The following is a 27,457-nucleotide window of genomic DNA, read 5'->3' as shown; positions in this document are numbered from 1 at the left end:
TTGAACAAACAAATAACGATTCACTTGACGCCCCCACAAAAGTATTTTAAGTACAAATGGGTTAAGCGTCGATCTTGTCGATATATTCATATTGTTAAACATATCGAGAAACTATTTGACTCTTAAAGTGGTCGAATAATGTTGACGAAGCTTATGGATCTGTAAATCATATAATCATGAGAATATCAAATATTTTCACTTAGAATGAAATTCTCGGAAGTGTTTCAGTCAGTTGCAGCTTAAAATGTTTAATATGTTGATCTTAAATTAATAATTTAACTTCCGCATTCTTTATATTTAAATACGTAGAATTTCAATATACCTATAAACAATTCTACAATCAATTCGTTTTAAGAAATTATTTTTGGAATTGGCGTTAAGTTTCAGATCATTTTTTTGTTTATTCTGCTAATCCAAAAATTTTGTTAAAAATATGTTCAACTGTCTAAATACCTAAGTAGATTACACATTTAAAAAAATTCCATTTAATTATTTAGTTATACATAAAAATATATATCAAAATCTAGAAAAATAAATAAATAAATAGTTAAGTATATTTATAACTAAAAATACAATATTTATAATTTATTTTACAGATTAAAGCTTGTAAAAGAATAGATCTGGTATTTATTAAATAATCTATCTATAGTAAATCAATCTCTTCACCAGTTTAATTTATTATAACACTGAGAATCCCTCGAATTACTAGTAAAATGAATCTCAAATCAGTACCCAATTGAGTGTACAAAAACTTTAACCAAAATAAGTTTCAAACCTGTCTCGTACTCTTGCATTCCTCACACACATACACATGACGAAAAGCAACAAATTGAACCATTTCGAAAGACGAAAAAAAAAGAATAATTTTCAGAGCACTCTGGCCAATGATCAGGTCCATTTAAGCCCCAGAGCTGTTGGTGGCGTGACTAATACATAAAAGCATGTCAAACAATTAGGAGAAATCGATTAATCAATGTTATGTCGGAGATCGTACAAAACGCCCAATAAACAGAGATAAGCGCCGGCAAACCCAAAAGAGACACCTCCTTCCAGTCATCTGAATGAGATGAGTAAAAAGTAAAACAACAACAAAAGCTGGAAAAGTGATCAATGAAACGCGTATTATGGAAATGGTTGGAACTGCAAGCGATAAACAAAACAAGAAATGGATAAAGACAATACATACAGTAAACACACATGCATGTAGAACACGCAACGGGAGTGGGGAGAGAAGGGAGGAGGGAGAAGGGAGAGCACAGAACTCGAGACAAATATGTTTGAGGGGTGGGCGAGCTGTTGCAAATATTTTGGCGTGGGCGTTGCCACCTTTAAGCTGTGGTTTACACAACGGTGGCGAGGGGTGTCAGGCGAGTTTGCTTAACATTGCTTGGCATGCCGCAGACTGAAAGCATTATGGATGATTGGCTTGGTTCACTCAACTGACACGCCCACAAACATTTTCCGCTCTTTTTTCGGCGGACAGTCTGACGCAACAATGTGTCAGAATTTTTGTTGCTTGATCATTTTAAAAAGGGGGTAACATTGTCCGCCTGACAGATTGACTGGTAGCGTTGAGAGCAGTTGTCCATCAACTGCGAAAACTCTGCAGAACTGTCAGACAGAGATACATATGTATAGATATGCATTTACATATATATATATTCACATATATTGGGGGCCTCACAGCCACTTGACAAGATCATTAAGAAGATTTATGCGCTATTAGCAAAAGCAGCCAAAGGCCATAAATAAAATACGAGAAGAACTTGCCGAGAACCGCGACTCAACTCAAGAACCGACGTGAAGACATGAAGACGTGGAGACGTGAAGACGTGGAGAAGCTGCCAAGAACGAGGCGACAACAAACCCGTTGACAGATGCACGCCCCACTAACTGGCTCCCATCTGGCTGGAGCTGGAGCTCAGATCCGACTCCAAATACACTGCGGCAAAATAATGACACCTAGCATATGATGCGGACAAAGACTAAGTCCAATTCCACAATCCTTCACAAGGGAATTTTTAAATAATCGCACATAAATTATTTCACGAGAAGTGTGAAAGATATAAGAGAGCATTAAATTTTAATTTTGCTATTTGCTAATGTTGTTGCTGACGGGTTTCGAAATGCTTCCAAGAATTAATCCACTTATAATTAATTATTTTGAAACGGTTTATCAACGCTTGTTATACTTTGGATTTCACATTGCAATATGTGAAAACAAAAAAGGTAATAAATTTTTTTTTAGCAAGTGTATTTGTGAAAATTCACTCACTAGTTACACAGAATATGAAAAACTTTAATTTAAACTAACATTATTTCTACTTGTACAAAGATCAAGCTCATAAACTTAATCGAATGATCTTGAACTTTTCTCTTTGTGCATAATTAACATCATGTAATCATATTTATAAAGTCTATACATACATACATATATATATGTGTGTGTGTGTGTATTACATTGACCATGAGCTGAAACTGAAGGTATTAAGAATCATAAGCTTATCTTTGGTATTTGTAATTAACATTTAAATGTGACTCTAATAGTTGCTGTCTCAAATGCAAAAATATCTCGACATTTGATGCATTTGCATATAAGTAAGTATTTACATAATTGACATTTGTTATTTATAGAGTTGATAAACAAATTGAAAGACGAACATAAAGCGTGCCATGAATCATTCGTTAATTTCATCATTTGAGCAATTAAAATTGGAGCAGTGCAACATTTTGGAAATTTTAATTAAAAGCATGAAATGCGTTGAACTTGAAAAAGTCATAGTCAGTATTTGGATATTTACCTAGAACGTTAGAAGACAAGTTCTAATAATGTCAATATTTCTTAATTGAATCAATAAACTCGACTGACTGGATTATACAATGTTTAAATATGTTGCATCTCAATTGAATAGTTGAATATGACAGTAATGGAAGTGCGAGCATTCAAATCACGCGAATGCACTTTGCATAGACGAGAGGTAAAGAGAGCAAGCCCGAAGAGAGAGAGAGAAGCGCATGTCAAACAACGAAGGCTGCTCATAAGTTTGCAGAGCACATTTCTTGCTGTTGCCGCTCTGTTCCCATGCTGCCCCCCACCCAGTCAAGTAATGGCCGCAACATGCTAATCAGATTGCACAAATACAAAGCACAAAGCTGTATGTCGTGTCTCGACAGTCGCAACTCATTGCGGCAGCCATTGCGTATTTGCATAGCAAAATGCTTGGAAGTCAACTAAATAAATCACTTTAATTGTCGCCTTTAGATAACGGTTGCAGTGCGTGCACTTTTATTAGGTGAAATCTGCAAAAACACACACACACACATACACTCGCATGCAAGATGAGATCAGCATGCGACCACATATCAATTGCACTCCTAAAAAAAAAGAGAACTATAAATAAATATGACACTTACTTATGTATGTACCGATATTTTATTTGGCCGCATGAGTCATCATTTGAGCGCCATTTCTGCACTTGCACACAATTAAACACAATCAAAAGCAAAACAAAGCAAACTTAAGCCGCAACATGGGCAACAATTACGCTACCGAAAAATGATTCACGCACACCAAAACCGAAAGACAGACTGGAAAGCAGACGGCACATGTGTGAGAAGCCGCAAGAGAGCAAAGTCGAGAGAGCAAACCGAATGCAAAGCAAGTCCTCAAACTTATTGACACCCACTCTCTCGCACGCATGCTGTGTAGCCTTAAAGAAAGCACAAGCAGCTGCAAATGCACAAGCATGATTGCGCTCACACTCCGGCCGGCCCCCCCACGCACACAAGCGTACGCGACGATCGCTTTATGAAGAGAGAGAGAGAGCAAAGCTTTTTCACTGCTCCGACTGACAACAGCGACGGCTGCTGCTGCTGCCTGCCTGCTGCTGTTCGACTGCCCTCAGATAGAAAAGAACTCCCGACGCGTTCACGTCGCTAAAACTAAGCGCGCGCTCGTGTCATTTAAATAAATGATAATAAACACACGCGACAATTAGAAAAAAAATAAAATAATCTAATTGCAAAAGTGAATACAAGTGTTTAAAATAAAAAAAATGTGGCACATCAAATAATATTCAAATCAATTTCGCTTCTCTACGAAAAATGGCTTAAAAAACCCACGATCGAATTTTAAAAAACCGCATGGATCATAAAGCATTTTTAGCACTTTGTTGCGGCTATCACAATCTCAAGTAAATTTGACAGCTGCCGTCGCCGGTTTCTTTATTTTTAATTTTTACTTATTTAAAACAACATTTCAAAAAGAAATCAACAACAAATTTACGCATACAAATTGACAGCATTTTAAAGAGCACACAGCTAACAAATTTTTGAATTTTTTATGGGTTTCAATAAAAAGCTACAAAAAAAAAAAAAAGAACCACTTGAAATTGCAAGTTCTGACAAATTTGTTGAGTCTGGGCAGCTGCTAAGAAAAACGAGGCGTGTGCCAATAAAAAACGAAGCTAAAAAAAACCAAATAAATATTTAGCAACGCGTTAAAATTAAACAAATATTTTGTGTGACAATTTAAGCAACTGCGACTATAAATAAATTAATTATAATTTAAAAGAAGATTTTACTTAAAACCTTAAATGCTATTCGATTTAAACATTCATAATTAATAACAATCAAAGCAAATAATATTAACAATGTTGCGTCTGTGGACATTATTACTGCTCCTAAATTCTGTCTTGGCCATGTCTGACAGAAATGTGGATCGCAGTCAATCCGTAGTGACAAGTCAACCGGACAAGCTGACCCTGAGTCCAGCTAACGAGCTGAACGACGACGACGATGAAGATTACTACAGCGATAATGAACAAAGTGATTCAATCGACAAAGATTATGCGGCGTCTAAATACAAATACAGCAATTGGATCAGGATAACCCCCACACCATCGCCATCTTCATCTCCATCCTCATCCCCAACGTCATCATCAGAAACAATGCAGCATTTGAAGCGCGTGCCACGCCATCCTCACCATTTCTTGAACGATAATCGCGTGTATGGCGACGCCGCCTTTGATGAGGTGAGTTTTATATTCTGCTTCGCTGGGTGGCAAATACTTCGTGGAACTCATAAAATCATCGTTATCTTTGTGTGCCTCTCTCTACAAGACTCCGACTCTCTCTCTCTCTCTCACTCTCTTTTATTGTGTGTATGTGTGTGTGTGTGTTTGTGTGTCTAAATATTTGCCAGAGTGCAACACACTGTGCGTGGGTGGCTCAAAATGTTATGAACATGCGCAACTCGTTCAATAAATTCCTTAACTCTGCAAATGCGAATTTTATTGACTTTAACTTAAGATTTATAGTGTAAATATTTCAAATGGATTTAGATCGAGATATAGAAAATTTCCTACATGTAAGCATAACCGTTTTGTTCTTTGAACTCAGTAATAATGTTGCACCTCTTTATACCCTGTATCTATTATTATTTTTGTATTGTTTAACACGTGAATTATTGTGTACTAGTAGAGTAGTAACAAAATGTTAAGAATTCTGGTTCAATGTGTAAATATCTCAAGTTGATTCAAATTTAGATATAAACATATTCCAATATGTAATTGTAATTATGCATTATTAGCAATTTTCTTATAACTTAATGTATTGTTTGTGGTAATTAATATTGATTATTTATTTACATTTTTATTTATTTGAAATTATTGTTCTATCCATCAAATATTATTTGAAAATGATATATAAAAATTAAATAAAATTAATGAAAAAAAGACTTTATTAAAATAAATTTCATTCACAAATTCATTTCAATCGATTAAAAATATATACACGTATATATTTGCTTATGTAAGTGTATAAATTATCTCGAATGAAATGAAGTTGCTCTATCAAAGTTCAAATAATATTAAGCATGTATACTATTTTTAAATTATTCATCAAATATTTATTGATCAACCCACTAATGTCCAGGTTTCCTCTCATTGAGCATTAGAAGTGAATGCCTCACCTTGAACCTCAACAAAAAGCGGCATGAATGAGCGAATGAAAGAGTGAACGAAACGAAATAGCGTTGTGTGAGTGCGAGTGTGAATGTGAATGTATGTGAATGACTAACCCTGAGCCTGAATCGGGTTTATCTTAAGCAGCGTTTCCAGGCTCCATTTGAGCGGCCCACCCGGCAGTAGCCGCTGAAGCAGAAGCAGAAGTTATCCAATGTTGGAACGAACTGGAACGCCTGGCAATTATGAAACGTGTTGCGGCAGCAGCCAATTTGGTTAACAAGCCAATTTCGCACAATGCTTCTCGTAAATTGCACGATCGACTGTGGACTCCACACACAGATCCTGCATGAAGATCAGGCTCTCGATCAGTTTCACTTTCTGGCCTGTAATTGGGCCAAGCGTGCCGACAAAGAGAGAACACGAACCCGAAACCGAACCTGAAACTGAACCTGAATCTGACTCTGAGCCTGTCTTTTTATTGGCTCGAATATTTTGATCACCATTCACAACGGGACAAGTGGACATGTGGTCACAATGGTCACGTTAACTGATAAGCGGCGATCAGTAGCCATTTAAGGCAAACTGTGAGAGGGACTTCACTTTCCGTTAATTGCCACAATTGACTTGGGGAGCAACCAATTGGTTGACATGCTGTAACAGTTGTCGCCTTAATATGCAAATGAGCTCCAATTGCTGTCTGACTCCAGCAGATCTTCCACAGAATTCATTTCAGTTTATTTAACTGATCTCTGATCATTTGATGACTCACAAATATTACAAAAATAAAATTCAAATAACCCATTGCAAATCAGAGCAATTTGATGCGTAACATGTTCATTCTGAAGATTGAACAAATGACTCATGGCAAAGCATTTACAAATTTGCATTACGTTACAAAAGTTTAATTAAAAAAAATCTTGTAAATGGAAGTTACACGACAAGATAGATGAAAATTAAAAAAAAAAAAAACATATTATTTATAAGAATGCTCTTCTAAGAAAAGCTCTTGACGAAAATTTATTTAAAATAAAAAAAAAATTATTATGACTGATACGAGTTATTATGTAGTAGGATTCTCCAATATTTTATTGAGCTTTTTATAAATACATACAAGTTCTACCCACATGTTATGTACTTGTGTATTTATATAAATAAATTCTAAATTCCTCACATTTTGCGGGGATTTCCAAGAAAAACACGAGATGGGCTCAGAGAAGATTAAAAAGCAAGGCGATGTAATTTTGTTGCTGTTGTTGATTAATGTTGATGTGTGCTTCCAATAAGTTGCACTTATAGTACAGCTTATCGCTTTAGACATTTGCAACTCTAGAGTTACAGGTACTTTCCCTTCCCCCTACCTTTCAAGCTCTTCGCAGACGAGAAGACCTTGACAGATATTTTAATAAGCTGGAGCATGGAATAAAATGCGTGAATAGCTTATGAATGCGGACCTACCCGTCTGCCACATCCCTGTAACTCTCCTCTTGAGCTCCTCCTGGAACTGCAACTGGTATCCTTTGATTGCTGACCTTTAGATGGAATTTAATATCGTGTCCTCGTCATTCTTTGTTGGATGCATCTGCTGCTGCTTCCACTCTGTTGCAATAACCGCTTCACAATGTGGCACAGTCCTTTGCCTTTGAATCACTGCACTTGTTTCGTTCGTTATGCTTGCTGCTTTATTATTGCTGTTTACTTTGCACGCATTCCAAGAGAGAAATAACAAATAAAACGAAATTGAAAATAATTTTTAAATATTTCTCATATTTCTCATATTTCTCAAGATATGCTTTCATGTTTTTATTGGCATATTTCTTTTCTTGTAATAATATTGTTGGATATGCACTTATATGTACATAATCATGTGTTAGTCACATTTTTTAGTATCTTAGCTGGCTTTTCAATAGGTCAAATGGGTTATCTTTGGACTTTGCTTTAGCTTTCGCTGTCAATTCATAGGCAACTTTTCAATGCCACAGAACCCACAGATCGCCTTATCAACTCGGACGAAGCCCGGGAATCCACAGCTTAACGACTCTATGAGCTCGAGCATTTTTGTTTTATTTTGAGAGTATAATATAATATTAATTTACATTCTTCTCATATTACCGGCATTTCGTGTAAATTGAAATATTCGCTATTAATCGACATTGCAAAATGTTGTCTTATGAAACAACTTATATTATATTCATTTTATTTGCACGTATCATACAAGTATTTAATCGGCAAACACTTCGTAAAATTTTAGAAAATCTTATCTTATTTTTCAACACAATTGCGAGCTGTGATTTACGAGATAAATATTTATCTTATTTGTTTTTAATATTTTCCAATAATATTTTTTCATGTTTGACACTTCATAATTCAATATAATATGTTTACGAAACTTTTGTGAATATTATTATAATATTAATATATTAACATTATAATAGCTTAATAGTTTGAAAAGTATTCGACAATTCTACAATCTTCACCAGATTTTGATGAAATTCTTAGGATAAGCCCAAAAGTAATAAGAAAATTTATAAATCGAAGCTTAATATTTTATCGGTGATTAGAACGTTTAGTAAATGAGGACAACTTTTATCATGTCAGTTACACATTCGAAAGTGCCTTTGTTGATCAAAAGTATACATCCATCAATCAGAGAACAGTTAATCCTCTTTCTGCTCGCACAATTTCATGGCCTTACAATTTTTCCCCTTGCAACCTTGCAACGCTTTGAGTTCTTAGCTTTGAGTGTTGCACTTTACAAATTGCATCGATTGCAGCATCGATTTGTGATCTGAGAGGAAGACCGAGGCCTCCCCACTAATTGTAAGCTTTTAAGCTGCCGCATTCCACTTGGACACACCACAGTTTGTGGCACAAATCCTGCCCTGCATATTGCAACAGTCAAAGCTTTAAAAGTGAAATAAAGTAAAATGTTTCTTGCCACATCGCTGGTTCAATGGAGACCAAAAATCTTCATAGTAATTTTGATTTATTGGCATTATTTATTTATGATTGCGCTGCCCGCAATGTCATAACTCGCACTAATGACAAGCAAATCGGCTTATGACATAATGGCCAACACGCTGCCGATATGTATAAATATATGTATATTTGTATATTTCGGGTATATGCGATCCGGCCGTGATTTATAGGCCAACCGACAAATGCGGAAGCTTTAAATTTATATGGCAAATCTATAAAGTTTTATTAGTATTATTAATATATACACGTCTTGTTTTCTGCCTTAATGAATGAGGAAAGCCGAAAACCGAAAACTAAATTACTTAAAACTAAAAGCTGAAAACGGAAAACTGAAAATTGTAACGCCAACGGCAACTGTCAACCCCCAAAAAAGAAATTGTCGCCAAAACAATAAATTAAGATTTTGCTGGTAAAGTTGTTGGCATTTCGGAAAACTTTTTGGCTGCTGTTTATAATTTATTGGCCCGGACTGTTTGCTGGCCGCTTTTTGATTGATCGTCGACTTGTTGCCCACTAAACTGGCGCGCCAAGAGTCGTGCAATTAAAACGCGAGAAGCATATGGAAATCTTTTCCCCCACGAAACCTGCATACACTTTTCTTAGCTCATTAGGTTAGCCCACTATATAGTAAAGTTGTCAAAATCATAAGTTCCTTTAAATATTTCCTGTGATCTTTATGATTGGTTTCTGTTATAGTTTCAATTCAAATTTTCGTTAAATAAAAGACTACGTGGCACTTAAAATATTATGATATATGATATGGCGATAGACTTCATGCCTCGAAAGTATGATTTTCTGCACATTAATTTTATATGTGTATCAACACGTTTTTCTTGAAAATTACATTAAATATTAGCAACAGTTTCCTTACATCTTATACATAAATTAATCAAATTTTCTTGGTAGGAAATTTGATATAAGTGCAGAGAATTCTAGCAAAATGTTTAATTTCTTAGAATCTTTCCTGTGATAAATAAGGTCAAAAAGTTAGACATTTTGAGTCGAAAAATTAATTGCTGTTTTAGTTTCAGATTTAATTTTGTCAAAAAAAAAGTATGTTTGATTTTCGGTTAATTATGATGTACAAGTAAATTTTACTCTTCCAATAAAGAAATATAAAATTTATTGTTGCTTTATTTTCAAATTTTCCTCAAATAATGAAGTACTCTAGATTTTCATTAATACAAAACAAAATTCTTGTCTTACATAAACTCAATATGTCAATCAACAACTTTTTATCTATACTTGTATAAAACATGGTATAAGGTTATAAGTAAGTATGTAGAATATTCATCTATAAGAAGCTAAGATCTAGGCCATATGCTAGGCACATGTTACAAGCTCTATCAATTTGTTGTGATACTCCTTCTGTACTGGTTAACAGAACTAAATCAAGCAAATTGCAAAAGCCAATCTGTGGCAGAGACCGTTTCCCAACACAATCTCTTATGCAATCTCAATCTCGATCTCAGCGTATTTGTCTGTGTGTGTTGCGTGTTGTGTGGGCGTTGCAATTAGAAGAGCTCCGTCATGTTCTTCTGCAACAGTTCGACGTCTCGTCAGGCAATCAGTCAATTCAATCGCAACTACACACTCACACAAACATACACACACACATATATCATTTAATCAGCTGTGTTAGGGCCACATTTCCGGCATATTTATAATGTTGCTGATCGTCTAGGTTTTGTGGCCTGGCAACATGTTGCCGCAACGTTTACATTAGCGGCTCTCAGGTTCTCTCAAGCAACATCTAGTGGCAAAGGGGACAAAGTGCGACAGGCAACAGGCATCATCATTATCAACAGCATCCTCGTCATTTTCTGTCATTGACATTGGATGCTGTTTGCCTTTTATGGCCCATAGGCGGCGCTTTTGTGCCAACGCTCGCTTTCTTCTCAATTTCTCTCGCTGTTCCTCACTCTTTGGCTCTCGCTCCCTCTTTCTCTCTTTCACTCATCTGCTTTCGTTTTCGCATTCGCCAAAGCAAACAAATAAAACAGTAATAATAAACAGAGCGGAGAAAAGGACGGACGGACAAATGGATGGATGGACATTTGGACAGCATCCATTTCCAATTCCATTCGCTCGTTAAAATTAAAAAGCATTTTACGCACTCGCCCAAAGGCCGCTCACATTTCAAAAGTTGCCTCGTTGAGAGCACAAAATTGTGTACAAATGTTGAAATGTAAAAATTGTCTTTTAATACGCGTAGTTTCAATTAAGTTATAAAAAGATATGCAAAACTGTTGCCTTTTTCTTTAATTACTTAAGTTTATAGCCACAGCCCCAACCAGCTAAGAGTCAGCCTAATTGCCACTTTTATGTCAAAATATAAAATGAAACAAACACAAAAAAAGAAACCAAAATAAACCAAAAAAAAAGTGAAAAATTGCTTATAAGCAATTTCACATTACGCATTCGCCATGTGGCACGAACAGAGTGTCTGCCTGTGTCTGGGCCATGTTTACAATTTCTAAATGAAAATATTGAGGCGAAATGTTTTCCAAAACGATGCGCTTTTCTATGCCCAGCTTTTAGCCAAATTGCAACATTTGCATTTAACACAAAGAAGTCAAAACAGAACAAGCAAATAAAGCAAAGCCAAAAGAATACACAAAGCAGAGAACAAGGCAAATCTAATTAAACGTAACGAAGCTTGTATGCTCTACTTGTGCAAAAAGTTACTTAGCTAATTTACAACTACAATTTTAGTTAATAAATTGACAATATCTTAAATATTGTTAACTTCTCGTATTTGAATAAAAAAGTTTCAGAAATATCACAAATTAATTAATTAATTACATTTGTATTATACGAGATACTCAAACTAGCAACAATTGCTGATAATAGAAATATATAAACATTTTTGAAGCAATCTTCATTGAAGTCTGAACCTTATTTTTATTTATTTAGCAAATTTGAAAAGTCTCCAAGCGTCAAGTTTCTATTCAAAAGATTGCGTTGGGTTGCGGATTGGGATTTGTTCTGCAACTGAAATGCTGAAATACTTGTATGCATGCATTCAGTCAAGTAGATACGAGTACATAACATATGTATTCACATGCAGTTGGCCTGTTTGTTGTGCTCTCTTTTTCATAAACAAATATTGGGCTGACTTTTGTGTTTATTTGCACAGTTGGCGGCGAATTTGCCGCTTTACTGACTCGCGCAAGGGGAAGAAGGGAGGTGAGGTAGGTGGGAATGAGCCAGTTCCTGCTACTGTTTTGACTGGGCTCATTCAGAGGCGGTGACCACAGGCGAGGCCTCTAAGCCAACTCCTGGCTGGGAGGATCATAAAAATGAAAACAGTTCGAGGCGTGCTATTTGCATTTGGCTCATAACTCTTTTGATTGCAAATAAACCGAGGACGGGTTTCATTCAGTCGATGTTGTTGTGTTGCTGTTGGTGTTGCTGTTGGTGTTGATGTTGGTGTTACCTTCTGGCCGGGCTGGCTCATAAAACGCCAGACGCGAGTCACACCCACGCCAGGAATTCAACTGGAGGCATCCTTCAAACCGGGCAACCAACCAATACAATACAGAACAAGGCATATGCAAATGAAGTTTGTTTTTATTGTTTGGTCCCCAACAACTGTTTTCGAATACTGTCAACCGGCAGACACTTAATGGGTTTTTTCATCTACTCTGCAGCTCTGTGCTCTTAACTCTGGTTCTCTGTTCCTGGGCAACCGAAACGTCACAGGGTTTCGGAATGGGTCTGTCATGGCTGAGCATGCGTAATGAAGCTTAAGTAGAACTGGTTATAAAAACTGCCGAAGCGCATGAAGAAACTATACCTGAAATGGTGTTGTACGATGAGCTCAGAGGTTCAGGCAAGTAGCAGTTTGCCGCCAAGCTGATGCTTCAACGGGGATGAGATATATCTGTCCAAAACCATTTTAGATCTAGACAACGCAGAAAGTGTGATGAAAGGTCTTCAGTTATCATACTATGTTTATAAATCTATGGGAAACAGGGGCTGAAAATAGAGCTCATTCGTTCAATGTCTAGTTCAGGTCTCAGTTAACTAACTTAAATAAGTTTTAAAGTAAAACGAATACATATTTATTGTAAAATTAAATAATTACTTCCAAAAAAAGCTCTTTAATAGGCAAAAGTTTACTGACGAAAGTCTTTCCATGCCCCAAAATTTCTGACTTAAAACAAATAATATGAATTAAAAAAATGAATTACGTTCTGCACCATGCGCAAAAAGGTTAAGCCTCTTATTACATACAAATTAGTTTTTACGCAGTGCTAAATGTAATTTATTATATTATTCGAAGCCTCTCGGCCAAAAGTTATATTTCATGTACCAACAAATTTTACGCATTAAGCATATTGAAAATAAATAAAAATTGTTAGAGCCGTTTTGTCATAAATCGTCAAAATGTAGGCTAAAAAACCTTTTTTCACCTGTAAAATTTTACCTGAGTACTTAAGAAAAAATGTTTAAAGGTACTCCTAAATGCCCTCCTTTCCAACGATATATAGGACATATCTGTAGCTTCTATGGCGCTTTCCCACTAAACTATCGGTTTTTTCAAATAAGTAGTAGGACATTTATTTATAGAATTTCAAAGAGAAATATATCCCCATCTCTAAATCTAAGCTTTTGTACAGATTTGATGCAAACAAACAGACAAACAACCTTTTCATCTCGTCTCAAAAATTAAAAAAAAAAATAAAAGATTTTACCAAAAAGCCCCAACGGCTCCATTAGTTGCAATCATTTAAATTTTACCCCTCCCACTTACACCCCCTTATATCTTGAACCAGGTGAGTTAACAAACATTTTAGTGGAACATTTTGTTATATATATATATTGTATATATTGCTTGTCACCTTTCGCACCCTTCGTGCTGCTTTCGTCACTAGTTACTATACACTTTATGTTGTTGACGCCATCTTTTAACAAGTGCAGAAATATATAATGATTTCTAATTTAAACTTTTTAAAAATACTTGCAAATCTTAATTACTACATCATGACGTCTCTCAATTAATGATAACTTACAATCGCATAGTTTCTCTAAAGAGTATTTAATTCTTTGATAATTAAAATGTTTGAAAATAAATGAAACCAAAAAGCTTCAACAAATTAATTGATTATATGATAGTTAAATGTAACTGCAATCTGTTGAAACTCTGTTGAATCTCTGTTGAAATGTTGTTGATAATATAAATTGATTTTAGCAGCTGGCTATTAAGACCAGTTAAATACTAAACTGCCAGCAATACGATATAAGCATATTACAAATACTCCAATATTTTAAAGGCATTAGGGTGTGTGTGGTCTATCGGCCCCTATACAGTCATATATATATACATACGCATCCTACGCCGCACAGTATGCAATAATATTTTCAACAGCATGAATGTGACTGTGTCTGTGACTGCGTGTGTGGATGGAAAGAGGAAAATTTAATTGAATTTATGCATCTGATTTATGGCATATTGTATTTCTGCCTACATGTACATGCCTTATGTATGTTTTTCATGTTTAACGCAACAATTTGCGATTTAACACGCGCCACAAAATCATAGGAAATTGCGTGCAGGAACAAAAACAACAACAACAACAACAGGAACAGCAGCATGAACATAAATGCAACACCTGAAAACAAGCGAAATGCTATCACTTTCAGCTCAAAAAGCAGCGCAAATATAATAAGAGAAAAATTTTAACAATTTTCAAATATTGATTTTCAACAAAGGACGCGGTTTTTGCTCTGGTCATGAAAACTAACGACATGCATTGCATATAGCTGACATATAATGGCAAACGCATCGTCAACGAATGAGTTGAAGGGGGAGAAAAGGAGAAAAGGGAATGAAGAAAAGGACAGGACGTGGGTAATAAATGAAGTGTGCAGCCAAGAAAAATGGCGACAGTCGCCATTTTATTTGTAGGACAAGGACTCGCATGGCATTCCCACAGCACGGCAGCCCGTTAAGTGAAATGGCCAATGCCCTGGATATGGTAATGCAACAAGGCTGAATGTGTGGGTCAAATTGTGATTTTGGGAATAATATTGGGTTTTGGGGTCTTATACCTTACATTTAAATGCATACGCCATTTAAAGAAGACAATTTTGACACTATGAATAAAGTGTTTTGTAATGTATTTATTTCCATATTAAACGTCATCTAAAAGCAGTTAAAAACAAGTTTTAAGCAATAAAAATATAACTAATGTGGGTTTTTCTTTTAATAAAAAGTTGTAAATTTAAAGCAACAAGCCTTAATTATTGTCTAATGTCGGCTTTTTGCAATCTTTTTAATGCAGTTTGCAATTTAATCACAAATTGTAAACATATTTTAAAGCTTATCTTTTCATACACTGATCCCCTTCTTCATAATCGTCTGCAAGACGATTTGAACATATCACAATATAGTGTTGGCCAATAAGTTGTATCTCAATTGTTCAAAGTGTATGTTCGTGACATTTAGTCGAACTAGGCCCTATTTAGGTTCTTATACGATTGACAATACCCCTTTGCAACGTATAAAAACTGTAAAGGATCTTGGAGTATTATGTGATTGCAAATTATGCTTCAATTTGCACATCTCCACTATAGTTAATGACGCCAAAGGAGTACTTGGTTTTATTAAACGTTGGTCGAAAGAATTTAATGATCCTTTCACCACTAAACTCCTTTACGTTTCTTTAGTTCGTCCCATCCTGGAATACTGTTCATGCATATGGCCCACAGTATCAAATAAACCAGAGATCAATTGAATCTGTTCAAAAGCAATTTTGCTTTTCGCCTTACGTGGTTTAACTGGGATCCCAACCTTCGTTTACCACCGTACTCCCATAGGCTTCGCCTTCTCAATCTTCCGTCTTTAATTAATCGTAGGAAAACTCTTGGTGTTGTTTTCTTCTTGATTATTGGCAGATTGATTGTTGTTCCTTCTTGCCGCCTCACCTTTTCGGTCCCCGCAGGTCTACTAGGAATTACAAGCCTTTATTTTTATCTACATGCACAACTGATTACGCTTCACTCAGTTGTATCGTGTTTATGCACTACCTATAATAGCCTCTTTCGTTTTCTCCTCAGAACTCTCTCTCCTTCCCGCAATTTTCCAATACCTATCGTTAAATCTTACTAATACTACTAACTTGTTATGCTTTATACTAATCTAACATTCATACTATCTATTAACATATCTATCTATACTATTAACAATACTAATCTTAATTGATCTGATTGGGTTTTTCTGGGTTTTCCCCAATCCTAGCAACAAATGTTGGATCATTTATAATTTTGCTTACCCCAGATCTAACTATAATTTTTTTTATCGTTACAGTTCATAATTTATTTTTAATTATATTTGTATTTTTAATCTTTAACTTAATTCTTATACTTGGTAATTTTTTGTTTGCCGACTGCTTTTAGTCGTGCATAAATAAATAAATAAATAAATATTTTGCAATATCTAGGGTTAAAAGGGACCGCATAATCTATTAAATAACATAACGTATTTATTTGCATATTTAGAATGTGGTTACATTTTGTCTTCCTCTCTTCTGCATTATGCAATACGTTTTACATATTTTTTAATAATTATCCGCAAAGTTGTGAATGTTTCATGTTGATTTCATGCTCCCAAAACATATTGAAATAGTGCAAAAATAATGAAAGCCGCCACGCGAAACGTAATAAAAAAAAATACATTTCAAAGGTGAACTCCTAAAAGAACGGACTAAGAATTACCCTGTAAACTGTTGTAGAATAAGTGAAATGTCTGCAGCCTTAGAAATAAGTACTAATCAGTTATATGTTATTTGGTCTTAAATGTTTTCCAAAAAAAAAAAAACAAGTCTTAATATACCCCCTTCCCTTACTTTGGTTGAGGGTATATCTTTATGAGCACATATGCAAAAAATTCTATATGATTTTACATGGTCAGAACAGGGCAATAGCAAAAAAAAAAACAAAAAAATAGAGAAACAGAATAAACGACTAAAAAGAGTATAAAGTGGCAGAAGTGGAACATTCCACTTTGCCGGAGTCACATTTCAATTTAATTTTCATATTCTTCTTCACACACTTTGCACTATTGCAGGAGGGCTATCAATCGGATCAGGCTGTCGGCGCTCTGACCGCCCAGAAGCAACAGGAAGTGGGCACCCCGGACATGGTGCAAATAAGTCGCCGTCTTTACCAGGAACGCATCAAGAATCAAACGCAATTGAGTAAGTATACGTGATATAGTTGAAGATCTGAAACGGAGACATTGGCGCCATTAAACGCCATACAAATATACATTGAGATAGGGTAGAGAATTATACGAGTTTAGATTCCGTTCTATTTGTAATTCTGTTACACTGGGAACAACCAAAAGGCGCCCTCATCCTCACACGATCATCACGTTTTGGCCATAAAAAATGTGCTAAGAAAAAAGCATTTCGTCTGGACTAAGGACAATGTCGGCATCAGCGTCATCTTGTTGTTGTTATTTATGTCTGTGCTCGTCCGGTTTAAATGGGGTGTTTTGCCTGGTTTTCTTCCTGGTCTAATGCTTTGGCACGTGACTGCATTCTAAAGATGATGAAACATTGCCAAGCAGCTAAAGGGCACAAGACATTGGCTGAAATCCAGTTTAGGCCAAAAGCAGAGACACTTTCTAAATGGCTAAGAAACGCACAAAAGAAGCAACCAAAAACTTGCTTCCACCGCTCCACCCAAAACTCAACCAAATGCCACACATTTTCTCTGCCATGTCGCTTCATCAACGACTTCTCTCTTTCCTCTCCTCCTCTCTCTCTCTATCTCTCTCTGTCTCTCTCTCTCTCTCTCTCTGTTTTTTTCTGTGCACTTTCGTTGCAATTAAAACGAGTTAACTTGTCAACATTGTTGTTACTGGTTGCTCTTTATTTCAGTCTTCTTTCTACTCCGATACTCTTTTATGCTTACCAAAGTCAAAGTAATTCTGCTTCACATTCAGAATATGATTGCATTAACTACATAACAGATTTTCTTTTGACAATCATTAACAGGTATTTTAAAAGATTTCTAAATTTGTATAAGAACTTTTTTTCTTGTTTTTCATTGTATTTATTAAATCTCTAAAAATGTTATTTAAAAATGTTCTACTAATTCCGATTAATACACAAATTCTCTCTCAATTAATACAAAAATTAACAGAATATAGTAATATAAATTATTTTAATAAAATTAGCTTCAAGTGATTCCATGACAAAGAATTTTAGGTAGAATGTCCATCATTCTATCAAATTTATACTATAAAATAAATAGATAATAAATAACAATAAATAATGTTTCCAATTTTTGCACTTCTCAAATATAAATACAACTTACTTAATTAATTATAGGAAGAGTAAATGAGGTTCGTTGTGCTGCCTTCTTAATTTTCTGGTATTTATTGTTGTTGTTGTTTTGCTGTGGCATTTTAGTCTGGTGCTGATCTTACCAATTACTTCATTAAAAGACTGTGACTATCGCGCATACCAGCAGCTACAACAACAACAACTACTGCTACTACTACAACAACAAATACAACAACAACCACAACATATGCATTGACAATGAAATGTGAGCTCATCGCGTGTATCTTTTTCGTTGCCACTTCCATTCGGCTGGAAAATTGCCATTTAAAAAGCGCGTGAAAATCGTCTTTCTCTCTCTTTCTCTCTTAACCATTTTTTTTCTTGTGAACCGTTAAGCGCGTGTGGACAACAACGACGTCACCACAAATGAAAGTGTGTCACTAAGCCTGGGAAATTGCTAACTGATATGCTTCAATGTAGTTGCTGTTTTCTGTTGTTGTTGTTGTTGCTGTTGTCGTAGTTGTTGTCGTAGTTGTTGTCGTTGCCGTTGTCGTTGTCGTTGCTGAGGTTGCCGGCAGCACTTTAAATGCGTAATGATGCAACAATTTTCTTATCACATTTTTGTTGTCATTGGCAGCGAATAAACTGAATTCCGCTTGGACTCGGACTCGGACTTGGCTTTTGGTTACAATCAATTCTCGTGAATTGGCTCCTGTTCATTGGCATTTGCCAAGCGACATGTTTGTTTATTAACCGTTATCTCGAATGTTTGCTCAATGTTGTTGCTGTTGCTGCTATTGCTGCTGTTGTCGTTGCTGCTGTTGATGTTGCTCTTGCTCTTGCAACTGATTCAATTGTTAGGCATGCAATTTTCTATGGCATGCAACGGATGAGCTTCCATGGACTTAGACTGTCCGCACATTCAATGGGTACTATTCTGAGTGTTATTTATAATGGGATTCATTCATTTGTTTGACTTTCTGGCGTCCCTTATTTCAACTTCCTTATGTGGTTCTGTAACATATCGATAGCCATATACAAAATGAATCACTCAGTGCATTCTTCTGATTACTCGTATCCATATGTATCTGTGTATATAAAACTTACTTTTGTTTACATTTAAAAATGTTAAGTTTAATTAAATATTAGCAATTACAGAAATGAATTATATTTTAAGATGCATAGAAAAATATTTATATTTTGCCTTGAGATACTTTGAACAATTCTTTTCTTAAAAAATATAGTACAATTTATCTAAATAAAAGTTTACTTATCCGCTAATAAATATTGTAAATTTGTGTGTACTATTCCTTTTAAATAAAAACTTTAGCTTAAATACTATATTGCTCTGTTAAAAAATTTTACATTAAACAGTTTTAAAAATAATCAAGTTTTATTTTAAAACTTACCATCCCTGAAATAAGCCTTAAAGCATTTTTAAAAATAAATATATTTCGAAACAAGTTTTTAAATTTTAACGTCAAGTTCGTGCGAAGATTTTTCAATCTTTTTGACATAATACAAATTAAAGTGCATACTAAAAAAAGGCATACAAAAATATTGCTTAACGGGTTTAACCATAAATTTGTGGGTTAAGTGTCGTCGATAATAAAGCTTAAAATCGTATAGTATATATTATATTATATTTTTCATATTTTGAGAAAAATATAGCATTATGGAAAGAGCAATACATAGCCATATAAAAATGCTTTACTTGCGAGACAAAAAGTTTTTTCAAAGGATAAACATTGTAATTTGTTTATTGCCTCTAAATACACTTCGTAAATAAAATAAATTGGCAATGAAATGGCAATAAATCTCTAAATGTAAACCGAGAATGTCATAGCCTTCAGTGATGTAAATTAAAAATTATCGGAAGCATTCAAATGTAACATAGTAGTTTTTCATAAAGTTAACGCACGCGTTTCTCGAGCGTTTTTAATCGCAGTTCAGTAAACTTAATTAAAGTCCGACGATGCACGTTTCAATGCCGTTTCACGTACAAAATTAATAAAAAAAAATAAAAACTACTGAAATAATCCAATCAGTTTAATCAGCTCCTATTCTCAGTACTACCGACTTATTCGCGAGCGTTTTTTTGTCGCAACCATTTCGCGTTTTTTTCATTGGCATTCGCTGAAAATAAAATTTTGTGTATGCTTCTTTATTGATCAGCAGCAGTTTGCACCTTTATTGTTTGTTCCCTGCATACATTAAATGTTGTTTTTGTTGTCGCCTGAAGCAATAAAAAAAATACGCAAAATTATTTTGCTTACGCAGTTTTTATGTTGCCTCTCGTTGTCAGCGTTACCGTCGCGTCGCTGTTGTTGTCTGTTGCACATGCCAACAAACTGCACCCAATAAAGTCATAAAGCTACAGAAGCAAACAAAGCAACAGATGTGACAACAGAACCGCTCACCCACAGATAGGAACACTTTAGTATCAGGCGCCCATTGGTGTTATTGCAACATAGCGGGCGTTCACTGTACATATAGTACGAACGTCAGACGATTGAATCAACAAATTGGCAGACAACACGGCGACGGCCTATCAAAAAGCCACATCCTTCCACATAAATTATTCAGGGCGCCCAATTTGTTATTGCCCCACGAAGCTATCTTCAACAATGTGAATGTGGCTGAAGCTGCAAGTACTTGTGCTGCTGTTGCTGCTGTGGTTGCCACGTCTGCTACAGCTGCCTTTGAACTTGCGCCTCTTTTCTTCACTCGCAAATTGCTGCACTTAACCGTGACCGTGGCGTTGCATTCATCGCCCACAATTCCCATAAAGTCATTAGTCTGCTACTTGCCACTGCAACCGGCTTGGCATGCCGCATATCTCATGCCACGGTAAATACTCTTATCGAAAACCTCAATTAGGAAATTCCTAAGTACTATGATGTAAAATTTACATAGTAAATCAATACTGTGAATCGAGTCTAAAATCGAATTGTAAAAATCTAAAAATAAATGACAATGATGACAAAAAGTTGAATTTTCCAATTTTGATGCAGAATCAAAATAGAGACCATGTTATGATAAAATTGACAGTTGATAAAATTTAAAGTTTTCGAAAATATTGAAAATAATTAGAGGTAAAATAATAATTAATTTTAAAATTCGCAAGAAAGTCTACGTGTAAGTCTGCAAGAATTGCTCTACTTAATGTATAAAAAAAAAATGTTTTAAATTTAAACAAACAAATGCTATTTACAAAATTCAAGGCTGCAAGTCGGTTCTGAACCAAACCTCGGATCATGACCCCTACCCTTGAAATCGTTCACTCCTTGAACCCGAACCTGAACCGAACCACTTTCTAAAATAAAAAATTTGGTTCAAAAAAAGAAAAATTTTAGAATTTTTATGGTTTTCTAATATTACGCAATTATTTGAGACGTCGCGGTGCGTCAAATAAAAATAGGTCATATTTTAATCTTCGAATAAATTTAGATTATTATCAATATTTGATATTTTTTTGTATGTAATAAGTTTAAAATGTCAAGAAAATTAATAACAATAAAAACAAATTTTTTTATCAAATTGACTAAAGTTCGAACCCAAACCTTGAGTTCAGGGGGTAAATAAACCAGTTAGCGGACAGAACCAATGTCTTGCCAAACCAAACCTTTGACAAAATTTTGGAGGGGTGCAGACTTTATAAGAATATTAATGTGCTATAGTTGGATTCAACAATAATGCATGAAAAATATGCATCATAAACTCCTCAAGAACTTTCCTTTCGCATTATCGTATTCTTAATTAATTTGTCTTTTATGCATTCGTCTTTGTAAAATGCATTTCTTTACAGATTGAATTTTACTATTAATTACATGTGATTTTCATTTTAAATTAACGCAGGACACATGGCAACATCGCATCGCCAACGGATTGAGAACGAGGCACGTTGCAAGTGGCCACAGCCGCGTGTCATCCACATGAACAATGAGACGTCCAAACAATATGCGCCACGTGCAACAATTCTGCATCGTTGCGATGAGACAACCGGCTGCTGTCCCGACTCAATGGTGTGCACGGTGAAGACCAAGGCGACGGTGGAGCTGCCCTTTTGGGTATTGGCCACGGGCAGTGTGCGTGCCCAGGCCCAGATGGTACCGCTAACCAATCACACCGAATGCGAGTGCGTCAATTTGGCAGCACAGCGTCGCAAGCGTAGCTACCAGTGTCTGTGCCCCAAGCACTTTACCAACTTTAGCAATGTCACCTGGCATCGCGGCGTCTTCTCCACAAGTTGCCGCTGCGATTGCCACCTCAGCGATGTGACGTGTCAGAGCATGAAGAACGGCGAGGAGGGATTCGCCATGTCAGAGCGCAGGTCAGTTGATAATTTTACTTTTTTACTTTTACACTAATTTGCAATGTCTTATTTGTAAATATTTTCTTTTTTATTAAAAAATGTATTTTGTTTTGGGACTGTTAAAAATCCACCAAATCTGAGATCTACACTGATAAAAAAAATGTTCTAAGCTCAAGATTTTGGTCTCAAAACTAAAAGATTTGGTCAAAAAAAAATTCGTCGAGAACATAAAGTTCTTAGATTAAGAAACACATCTTGAGATAAGAACATCTCATGTAAGACCAAGTTCTTGTTATAAGAACAAATGTTAAGAAAATTTTAAACAAGAATAAAAAAAAATTTTACCTTTATAGTTTTCTATTTGTAAATATATATATATATATTTATTTTATTCTGGCTTGATACATTTTATAAATGTAATTTTACCGTGTTTTTTCCTTGTAAGGGATTCAAACCAGTGCCCGCTTTTATCTGAAGCAGCGACTCTAACCAGAGCGTCACGGTATCAGCATTGTCTTCTAATAAAATATGACATAATTAAACTTTCCTAACAATTTAAGATTTTTTACCCTTGTTTTAAGAATTTCGATTTCTTAAATTAAAATTCTTAGAATTAGTTATATGGTCTTATTTTAAGAATAAAATATTTAAGATGAATCGTCTTGATTTTAGAAGTTTGTCTTTTTTTCAAGTTTACCGGTGTTGGTTTTAATTTATATTCCCTTTTTTTTGTTTATTTTATTTTTATTATTGTATATATAATTTTCTTAGGCTAGTTTATAAAGAACTTGTATACAGCAAAGTGTGGAGCTACTGTTTAATTAAAATGTATTTTTATAACTATTAAATTAAGATAACAGATTAATCAATTTATGTTCTTAGTTATATTCAAAAATGTATTATTTAAAATATCTTACCATTGTTAAATAATTTTTTCAGGTGCATCCTTCGCAACGAGTGCAGCCAGCCCATTTGCAATTTTGGCATGTACAGTCCACACAGCGGACGTTGTCCGCGTCCTTCGCAGCAACAACAACAGCAGCGTCAACCGGGATTCGGTTAATCAGGATGGCTACATCCGGTTTCAGATCGAAGCTGCTGCCATTTAAAACATAGCAATCCAGAACTGTGCATACATTTAACTATTACATACATAAACACACACACATACACACATATATACTACCTACAGGCATACAACATTAAAGCAATAAGCATTATTCACTGTGCGGTACAGTTGGCAAATCATGTAATGAGAAGCAATGTTTGCTTTAAATTTATTAAAGTTACTACGAGAGATTATTAATTATAGAATTTAAAGTTTGCAAATCATAAAATTGAAAACAAAATAAAAATTTCAACGTATTTCAATACAACTATTTAAAAATCATTGTTATTAAATAGTAAATATATTTAATTATTAGTTTTAACTACTAAAGTGTACAGAACAACTTTCATTTAATATTATTTCCCCATATAAATTTTAAACTATGAAAAACAGTTTTTGTTTAATTTTTTAGAAATTCATAAAATGTTGCTTCTAGAATCATGATTTGCTTTTGTATCAGTTAGGATAGTGTTGTCTCTTATTTCAAACTGATGAAAGCCCCTACAGGGTTCACACACAGAGTGAAATTATTCGTTTTCGAATGCCGAGCAAAAAGTATTGAACTAACTAACATTCAATTGTACTTAAGTTTCGTGTATAAGCTTCAACTATAAACTATACTTACTATATATTACGATTAAACGATACAGCTAGTCAGCGATCGCAGATGTGTCTATATTGTGAGTATTGTTCTTTCCAACCAGAGTACTGTCCAAGCGATAATGCCCGACGATCCATAGAGGAGAAGCCGCACATCCAGCAAGTAATACTGCCAGAAGTTAAGTTCCCTGGCGGGACTATATAGATGCCGTGCGCCTTTATGCCTTATTACATACTCCAGCCAATAGGCAGTCAGGTAGCTGGCATTTAAAGGACGATCCCGATACAGTAAGGAATCCCTCTTGATGTTGTCCTTAAATTCAGCGACAGTTAACAATCGTTTGATGGCATTCAACAACTCCACTTGGCTGATATTATGCATGTCGAGGGTTAATCCCCAACCCTTGTTTTGCATTTTACGTAGATTTGCTCGCTGATCCCCCACCAGTGGCAAGCCCAGCAAGGGAACTCCATGATGCAGTGCCTCACTAAGGCTACCTTTGCCACCGTGCGTGATGAATAGCCGTACTTCAGGCTGGCCTAAAAGCGTTGTCTGTGGCCACCATTTGGCCAGCTTAATGTGAGTGTGTGTCAAGTTAATACCGCTCGCATTGCTGCCATCGTAAGTCCAGTAAATGTCATACTCCGCCAACTGGGCAAAAGCCTCCGCAAAGCTCTGCTCCAAATGGATGGACGCTGTGCGCCATGTAAAACGCGTGCCGAGGCTGAAAATGATGAACGGTCGGTTGGCTAATCTCATTGCCAGTGCACTGTCAACAGTTGACTGCTCCACAGCAATGCCCCCGATGTCCAACATGCTGGACAGCAAAGGCGCTATGGGACCCTCGCTAATCATGTGATGATTGTTTAGGGCCAGGACAACGCGACGACGCATTACCTCAAAGCTAGGATAGCGAGGCGATGGAAAATGAGTGCTGAAAAAGGAAAATAATACAGTTTTTATAAATACCTAATTTTGTTTGCAATCAATTTTACAATTTTCTTAGCTATAGTTTCCCATTGATATAAATATTTTATACTTGCATTAATATATTTTTAAAACAAGTTAAATAAAACTAACTAGTCTAAAAATCTACTATCTTAATGAATTTTAATATGATCTGGAATAGTTTAGCGTTAGTTTTAAATTGCTATTAGTAATGTGTTTTAATAAATAAATAGCAATTTCAATAAAAAAGATGGGAATGGGAATAGTTCCAAAATATCTCAATAAATTCTGTGCAATAGGTGTACAGTAATTCCACAACTTATATCTCCCATATAATTTATTAATTATGGAATATTCATTTATAAGTTGGAAAATCCTTAAAACTCACCTATAAATACGTTGCATAACTTTCCTGGCAAGAAACTCTGAGAACTTCTCCCACAGGCCAAAGAGAAGGCCGGCAAAACCAATTCGTTGGCGACTGTCATAGGGCTGCGGAACGTACCAACGTTCCTCAGGATTGGCCATCAGACTGTGGATAAACCCAATGGGCTGCTGGGTGTGTATGATGACCACAGGGCAATCAAAGTGGGCAGCGACGCCCAGAAGATGTTCATTGAAGTGATAGCCAAGCAGCAACAAATCATAACGAGGTTTGGGCACATGTTGCATAAAGTGCAGCCAAGCTAGTTGACTCAGCAGTTCACCAGAGAGTTCCAGCTGTGAGAGTGTCCACTGTAGGCGTGTCACAAAATTGTCAGTGGATTCGAACAGCTTTTGTTCCTTTTTTGACGGCAGCTGCCAAGGTACCAAAAAGTGAGTGATTCGAGCGCTTGAATCGGCTGTCAGCCAATCATCCTCCAGTGGCAATGTGGTGACCAGTGTCAGCTGATGGCCACGCTGCAACAACACACGGGCCACCGCCAAATGGACGAGCAACTGCGACCGATGCACGTTCACAAATACGCCAAGTATGTGACTTGCAGAGGCCCCAACAACGCTCCAAATGAGCAGGGTAAGTGAATAGCTGACCGGTAAGTTCATAACTGCTACAAGGTATCCACATTAACAGCTCATTAGGTAGGCCTGATCGTCAAGCAATCAATCAGCCTGATAACAAAACCGAAATTTGCTTACACAACCGAAACAAAAACACATAAGCGTTATTGCTGGACTTCTTCAAAATACTTATAAGCATATCGTATAATGAGTAATACAGTTTAAGTTCCCTATAATGAACTTCTACAACTCTCTAAATCATAAATTGATTAAATTAAATTGAAATTATGTTCCTCTAGCAAATTTTATTGAAATTAATTGGTACTGCTATAAATATAATATTCCTCTTTTTTGTCATATTGCTAATTTGGAAGAGGTTAATATGGGCAAGTTTGGCTGAAATTGGCTCTACGTGTACCCTACACTCATTAATTATAAGGATTTAGGTCGAGCATTCTCAACTGGAGCTTCAGTTTGGACAAAAGGCTCAAGCAAAAAGTTTCAAAAAAACTTTGTACACAATAAATTTAAATTAAAAGAAACTGAAATTGAAAAATTAAATTGGTAAATAAGAAGTAATAAATAGAATTTTAATTTCAGTAAAAGTCATTGTATCCAAGCTAGTGACGATAGCAGACCCAAGAAACCCAATGTGTCCAGTTACCAAAAAATAAGTTTGATAATTTTCGATGGTACTGAAATTTATTCTGATTTATGATATATGAGTTTCAGTGTAAGTGATAGTATATTTGAATTTAGTAAAGATTTTAGCTGAAATAAAATAAACATTTAAAAATAAGTGTATCATATATATTACATATTTAATTTACTTGAGTCATTAACTTCGATTTGAGATCATAACTAATTTGTGATATTGAGCTGGAATGCCCGATCGGGTTGAAAGCCTCTCGCATTCAATGAGTCCATAGTATAGGAAGTATTTATAGTAACTATACTCGGATAAAACAATTTCGGAAAATATGGAAGCGTTATTGTTTTATAGGCTTCTAATTTAAATTTCTCCAGATTTGTACAATGTTTAGCCAAGCAAGTTAATGTTTTATTACTAGAATAATTGATTCGTAGCACACGAAGTTGTCGATGGAATAAATACTTAATTCTTCCAATTGAATCAATTTGTTCAATTCCTTTTCTGCAAATTAATATAAATTATTATAGTATTCCGTTAAACTCAAGTTTACTTACTTTCTTTCTTTTTTAAAACATCGAAATATAAGTGTAGAG

The 27,457-nt window shown here is 35.4% G+C and overlaps 2 protein-coding genes across 2 annotated transcripts; one reads left to right on the top strand and one right to left on the bottom strand.

The window, feature by feature from the left end:
• Positions 1-4,659: 4,659 nt before the first annotated feature.
• LOC117782068 lies at positions 4,660-24,330 on the top strand. The gene is made up of 4 exons (XM_034619005.1): positions 4,660-5,033; positions 17,017-17,146; positions 22,100-22,574; positions 23,496-24,330. Exons 1-4 carry the CDS (start codon positions 4,701-4,703, stop codon positions 23,617-23,619), a joined length of 1,062 nt encoding a protein of 353 aa, XP_034474896.1. The 5' UTR covers positions 4,660-4,700; the 3' UTR covers positions 23,620-24,330.
• On the bottom strand, positions 24,257-26,257 carry LOC117779762 (UDP-glucuronosyltransferase 1-1). The gene is made up of 2 exons (XM_034616067.1): positions 25,602-26,257; positions 24,257-25,199 (listed from the first exon to the last, which is right to left on the bottom strand). The coding sequence occupies exons 1-2, from the start codon at positions 26,255-26,257 to the stop codon at positions 24,338-24,340; spliced, it is 1,518 nt and encodes a 505-aa protein (XP_034471958.1). The 3' UTR covers positions 24,257-24,337.
• Between the last annotated feature and the right edge of the window lie 1,200 nt (positions 26,258-27,457).

Source organism: Drosophila innubila, assembly GCF_004354385.1.
Source record: "Drosophila innubila isolate TH190305 chromosome 2L unlocalized genomic scaffold, UK_Dinn_1.0 4_B_2L, whole genome shotgun sequence".
Lineage (NCBI taxonomy): Eukaryota > Metazoa > Arthropoda > Insecta > Diptera > Drosophilidae > Drosophila > Drosophila innubila.
Note: the sequence above shows the minus strand (reverse complement) of the source record. Positions and strands in the feature narration are given on the sequence as shown.

Bases quoted from the DNA above. Each gene is read 5' to 3' on its own strand.
- LOC117782068 (XM_034619005.1), top strand. From the start codon at position 4,701: ATGTCTGACAGAAATGTGGATCGCAGTCAATCCGTAGTGACAAGTCAA. The intron at 17,147-22,099 runs GTAAGTATACGT...AAATTAACGCAG, and splicing joins CAAGAATCAAACGCAATTGA to GACACATGGCAACATCGCAT. The intron at 22,575-23,495 runs GTCAGTTGATAA...TAATTTTTTCAG, and splicing joins TTCGCCATGTCAGAGCGCAG to GTGCATCCTTCGCAACGAGT.
- LOC117779762 (XM_034616067.1), bottom strand. From the start codon at position 26,257: ATGAACTTACCGGTCAGCTATTCACTTACCCTGCTCATTTGGAGCGTT. The intron at 25,200-25,601 runs GTGAGTTTTAAG...TTCCTTTTTCAG, and splicing joins GTTATGCAACGTATTTATAG to CACTCATTTTCCATCGCCTC.